Here is a 6,302-nt window from a genome sequence, read left to right as displayed (position 1 = left end):
TAGTCATCCTTCCCTGCCTGCATTTAAAAAAAAAAAAAGTGCATCACAATTGGCTGTGAGACGGCAGTAGGATGCCTGCCACCCGTTTGTAGAATCAGCCCTTCTATGTTTTGACATTGCTATAAGTGGTCCTTTGGGTTTGGGGAGGGAGGGATATGGAATTATGGTTTCTAGGCTTGGCGTAAGGATCCCCGCCAAGTATGGTATGGTTTATTTCTGTTTCTTCTGTTGGGGTAGAGAGGAGATTGGAGGAAAAGGATTTACTGTTTGTATTTTGTATTAATAATACTGTTCTGTTCCTTGTTCTTGTTAATTTCTTTTTATTGAACAAGGAAACAATTTAAAAACACGTGCACTATTTTCAAAAGAATGAGCCCTACTAATGATATTTCTTCCATAACGTACAAAATTGTTGGATGTTGCGAGTAACAGATTTTTAATTAATTAATTAATTAATTAAATAATGAAAAATACATTTTATAAACCTGAACAAAATGACAATGCCTGTAAATGATACAGGAAATGATACAAAAAGAAAAATTCAGGCAGGGCACCCCTAGCTGTGATACCTTTTATTGGATCAACAAAATAATTACTCAGAAGCCTTGAGTGAACTTTTTTTTTTTTTTTTTCAAACCACATAGGTCACTTCTTATTGGATTTCTTCCATAGCTCTGTAATATATTGTCCTCAAGGTTGTGATGATGCATCAAAAGAGAAATTTCCCTCAGAGCCACAACCTATAAAATTGCATTTCTGAGGTAAATTTCCTTGCGTGAGAAATCTCAAGTAGTGGTTATTATCCTTTCCTCTATATTAAACAAGGATACCATCAAGTTCTCAGAGAAATGGAAGCGCCCCCATCACTTATTTCCTGATTGCCCTAAACAGTGCCCCCTTTACCTCCTTATTTCTCAAGCTGTAGATGAAGGGGTTCAGCATGGGAGTCACAGTAGAATACATCACACTCACCATCTGGTCATTGTCCAGGGAGTAAATGGAGGAGGGGCGGAAATACATGAAAATGACTGTCCCATAGAACATTGTGACTACAATAAGGTGGGAGGCACAAGTGGAAAATGCCTTGTACCGGCTCTCTACTGAGCGCATCTTCAGCAAAGCCATGACTATGGCTGTATAGGAGGCCAGAATGAAGAGGCAGGGTCCCATGACAATCAAGGAGCCCTCAATGAAGATAATTAACTCATTGGTGGAGGTATCGGAGCAGGAAAGTTTCATCAGAGGTGGGAGATCACAGAAGAAGTGGTGGATAATATTGGGACCACAATAGGATAAGGTGGAGGTCATGACAGCAAATAAGACTGCATGCAGAGATACCACTAGCCAGGAGGTAACCACCAGCTGGATACAGCGCTTTCTGTTTACCAATGTGGTGTAGTGCAATGGGTCGCAGATGGCAACATAACGGTCATAGGCCATGATGGCCAGCAAGAAACTGTCCATGTTACCAACAGAATGAAAGAGAAACATTTGGACAAAGCAGCTCACGAGTGAAATGGACTTGCTGCCAAATAGGATATTGGCTAGCATTTTGGGTACAGTGATGGAGGTCAAACAGATATCAACAAATGAGAGGTTGCTGAGGAAAAAGTACATAGGAGTGTGGAGCTGAGGCTCAACCCTGATGACAGTGATGATGACACTGTTCCCCAGTATATTGAGGACGTACATGGTCAGGAAGACACCAAAGAGTAGCATCTGATGCTCAGGAACATTGGAGAGACCAAAGAGAAGGAATTCTGTCACCTCTGTGCTATTCCTCCTGTCCATTGAAATAGCTTGCCTGTAAAGATTGAAACAGATTCAGGAATAGGTTTATGAAGTGATTTTTTATTATAAAAATATCTAATTTTTGTTAAGGATATTTTTAGTATATAGAACATAATTTGGACATAATTTCACGTGTTCCTTTTGCCAATGGGAGAACAGGTTTGGTCCCAAGAGATTTCAGTATCAACCAGCCCAATAAAATAATTTCCCCCTTATATTCCCCTCCCCCACTTTTACAAAGTCACACTAGCAGCTGCTGCTACGGTAATCACTCCGAAGTCCATAGGGAATTAATGGACATCGGAGTGTTTGCACAGCTTTCTAAAAGACACCCATTGAGAATAAGAGTTAGTGAGAAAAAGATAAGAAAAGAGATACAGTAGAAGGAAAAAGAGAGAATAAAAGACAGATACGTTAAAAACAAGTGCAGAAAAATGTTCCTCAGAAACATAGGGAAAGCTATACTAGGAAAAAGAAAAAAAATGGAGGCAGCAATGCCTCTTTATATGTCATTTGTAAGACCTCATTTAACTATTGTATCCAATTCCAGAGATGAAAACAAAAACAAAAACTGTGGATACAGATGTTCTGGAGATAATTTATTAAACACTGACATATAAAACCATGAAAATTCAATTAAAAAGGTACAATGATAAAAAATACTGTGATAAAAATCCAACCGAACCCTACACGGTCCGTGTTTCGGCTTTAGCATTTTTTTTGCTACTTCAGCTTGCCTGCGGTGTTCTTTGCTCACATGTTTAAAGACAATAGACTTTTCAGTCCAATTCCTTATATGTGAGTTTGCAAACCATTGGACCCCTGAGGAAGGCGTGTTCGCCGAAACACGGACTGTATAGGGTCCGGTTGGATTTTTATTACAGTATTTTTTATCATTGTACCTTTTTAATTGGATTTTCATGGTTTTATATGTCAGTGTTTAGCAAATTATCTCCAGAACATCTGTATCCACAGTTTTTGTTTTTGTTTTCATCGGTGGATTGTTTTCACTGTGGATCATTGGGTCTCCCCATTTTTTCTTTGTTGTGCTCCAATTCCAGACAACATAATCTGAAATGATTCAGATACAATAGAAACAATTCAGAAGTCTACTAAAATGTGCAAAGTCTATAGTAACAACCTGCATATTAGACCCAAGCCTCACACTGTCGTTTAAAATTCCTGATGATAAAATATTTTCAAGGAAAATTTGAATTTAGCTGATGCCTTAGTTCAAGATGAGTTACATTCAGGTACAGTAAATAGTTTTCCTGTGCCCAGAGGGCTTTATAATTTAAGTTTGTACCTGTTGCGATAAAGGGTTAAGTGACTTGGCCAAGATATCAAGGAACTGCAGTGGTATTTAAACCTGGCTTTCTGGGTCTCGGTCAACTGCTCTGACCATTACTGGGAAGCTGTGAAATATAAAAGTGTCATTGAGCTTGGTTTGTGTTCCATCCTGCAGGTGGCAGACATGTAACTCATTTATCTGGACATTTTTTAAAGTGAGTAATATTGCATCAGTTAACTCAATAAGCGGTCCTTTTTCCAAGGTGTGCTAACATAAAATAGTGACGTTTCAGGAATCCTGTGGATTGCATGACCCAAGGCAACATGGATTCGTTAGAGGCAGGTCTTGTCAGACAAATCTGATCAATTTCTTTGACTGGGTGACCAGAGAATTAGATAGAGGGAGTGTGCTAGATGTGATGTATTTAGATTTTAACTCCAGAACAATACAGTGTTTTTAAGCTGACCTTTTCTGCTCCCCAAGTCCACTGGAAAAAGCTATTCAAGACTACCTTCGAATTTCAGGGTCCCAAACCCTGGAATGACCTACCATTGTATCTGTGTCAGATCTCTTCCTAATACCATTTCAGAAAAATGTTAAAGACTCTTCTCTTTATAATTCTCATGATCGTCATCCATTTGTAATCTATAAATCTTACTGTAAGTATATAAAAAAACATTCAGAAATCGTATTATAAGCTGCAATGAATCGTTGTTGAAGTTTGCAGGATATAAGAAATTGGATGGTATGATATTTTAGCAAAAGCCTTTGACAGTGTTCTACACAGGTGTCTAGAGTGTCCTCAGGATGAACTCCAAAGTGACAGACTGGATCACGAACTGGTTGAGTGGAAGGCGACAGAGGGTAGTGGTCAACAGAGATCTCTCTGAGGAAAGGATGTTACCAGTCGTGTGCCTCAAGGTTTAGTTCTTGGGCCTGTTCTTTGTAACATTTTTGTAAGCAATATTGCTCAAGGGCTGTCAGGTAAGATTGCAGATGATACTAAAATCTGCAATAGAATAGACACACCTGATGGTGTAAATAACATGAGAAAGGACCCAGTGAAACTTGAAGAATGATCTGAAATTTGACAGCTAAGATTTAATGCTAAGAAATGTAAGGTCATGCATTTGGGCTGCAAAAACCCGAGGGAACGGTACAGTTTAGGGAGTGAAAATCTATTGTGCATGAAAGAGGAGCAGAACAAAATAAAAATATAAAAAAATGGTCCTCAGGTGTGAGTCCACAGGACCTGACACGATCCATGTTTCGGAAAACACTCCCTCATTTTCAGTTTCGCTGTCCGCAAGTACTTTGTACAGCTGCTGGATTAGAGGGTTCATGCATCTTACAGGCTTTATTTGGTTTGTCGGGTTCTCTGGGTAGTTGCATCACATTCCAGACCCCTGAAGAAGGAGTGTTTTCCGAAACACGGACCTTGTTGGGTCCTTTGGACTCACACCTAAGAACCATTTTTTATATTTTTATTTGCTTTTATTTATTTTATGAATGCTACATTGAATCTTTCTTAATAAATATTAGTTTTATTTGGGAGCCATTAACAAGATACTGTAAAGATTGAAATTATTGCGTAGAATAAATATTCCAGGGTGGGGTGGGGGTGGGTGGGAATATTTTATGATTTCTTTTGCTTATGAATAACTGTTGGGTATAAGGGAGGGGGGATATTTGATGCAAGTTAGAATTTGATGATATATTAAGTGATGTTAAAGTATAAATGATTGTATTATATGTTACACTTATTGTGAGCTTTAAAAATGAATAAAGATTAATTAAATAAGATTAGTTTTACACCTTGTACATCATATCTTCTTTACCCAGCGTGTGGTGGACACCTGGAATGCGCTTCTAGAGGACGTAATAGGGCAGAGTACGGTATTGGGGTTTAAGAAAGGATTGAACAATTTCCTGCTGGAAAGGGGGATAGAAGGGTATAAATAGAGGATCACTGCACAGGGCCTGGACCTATTGGGGCCGCCGCGTGAGCGGGCTGCTGGGCACGATGGACCTCAGGTCTGACCCAGCAGAGGCATTGCTTATGTTCTTATTATCTGCAATTTTTTCTTTTGTTTTGGCCTTTTGACTTTTAGTTGCTGTTAGTTTGGATATCACTTTTTTGTTTATGCTCTGAAACAGGAGCAAGATTTGGAAGTGATAGTATGTGATAATCTAAAGGTGGCCAAACAGGTTGAAAAGGCAATGGCGAAAGTTAGAAGGATGCTAAGGTGCATAGGGAGAGGTATGGCCAGTAGGAAAAAGGTGGTATTGATGCCCCTATATAGGACTCTGGTGAGACCTCATTTAGTGGTCCTTTTACAAAGGAACATTAGCCGTTTTAGTGCGCGCTAAACGCTAACACGTCCATAAAATATAATGGATGCGTTAGCGTTTAGCATGCACAAAAACGGCTGGTGCATATTAATAATAGGACCCCTTTTAGAATATTGTGTACAATTCTTGAGAATGCACGTTCAAAAAGATAGTAACAGGATGGAGTCGGTCCAGAGAAAGGCTACTAAAATGGTTGTTGGTCTTCACAGTGTATTAAAATTTGGTAACCCACAATATGGTTGAAGCCATCTAAGTAACTTAGGGGTCCTTTTTATCAAGCCGCGCTAGTGGGGTTAGCGCGTCGGACATTTCATCACGCGCTAACCCCCCGTGGCCGGCTAAAAAACGAATGCCTGCTCAATGCGGGCGTTAGCGGCTAGCGCGGCAGGTGGTTTAACGCGCGTTAAACCCCTACCGCAGCTTGATAAAGGGACCCCTTACAATCCAGCATAAAATTATTCTACTACAAAATGGTATTTCATAGGACATCACAGGAATGTGAGGACAAAGGGAAGAACTATAATATTACAATAGAAAAGAAAGGGAGGAAAACACACTAGGATGAACTATGGGCTCCTTTTACGAAGGTGCACTAAGCGTTTTAGCGCACGCACTGGAGTAGCGCGCGCTAGCCCAAAATCCATCGCCTGCTCAAAAGGAGGCGGTAGCGGCTAGCGCGTGCGGCAATTTATGCGCACGCTATTCCACACGTTAAGGCCCTAACGCACCTTTGTAAAAGGAGCCCTATATGTCTTCCAGGATTTTCCATTCTGTTGATAGGTAAATTCTATTTAATTAAAAGCATCATTTAAATAAAGTCTTCACATTTGTCTTGAACTTATCTAAAGATTATTTTAATCTAATAGGC

The 6,302-nt window shown here is 39.6% G+C and overlaps 1 protein-coding gene across 1 annotated transcript; it reads right to left on the bottom strand.

The window, feature by feature from the left end:
* Positions 1 to 867: 867 nt before the first annotated feature.
* Positions 868 to 1,791, bottom strand: LOC117364130 (olfactory receptor 1361-like). Its single transcript, XM_033953053.1, has one exon. The coding sequence runs from the start codon at positions 1,789 to 1,791 to the stop codon at positions 868 to 870; it is 924 nt and encodes a 307-aa protein (XP_033808944.1).
* Between the last annotated feature and the right edge of the window lie 4,511 nt (positions 1,792 to 6,302).

This window comes from Geotrypetes seraphini, chromosome 1, assembly GCF_902459505.1.
Source record: "Geotrypetes seraphini chromosome 1, aGeoSer1.1, whole genome shotgun sequence".
Lineage (NCBI taxonomy): Eukaryota > Metazoa > Chordata > Amphibia > Gymnophiona > Dermophiidae > Geotrypetes > Geotrypetes seraphini.
This window is presented reverse-complemented; position numbering and strand designations above follow the sequence as displayed.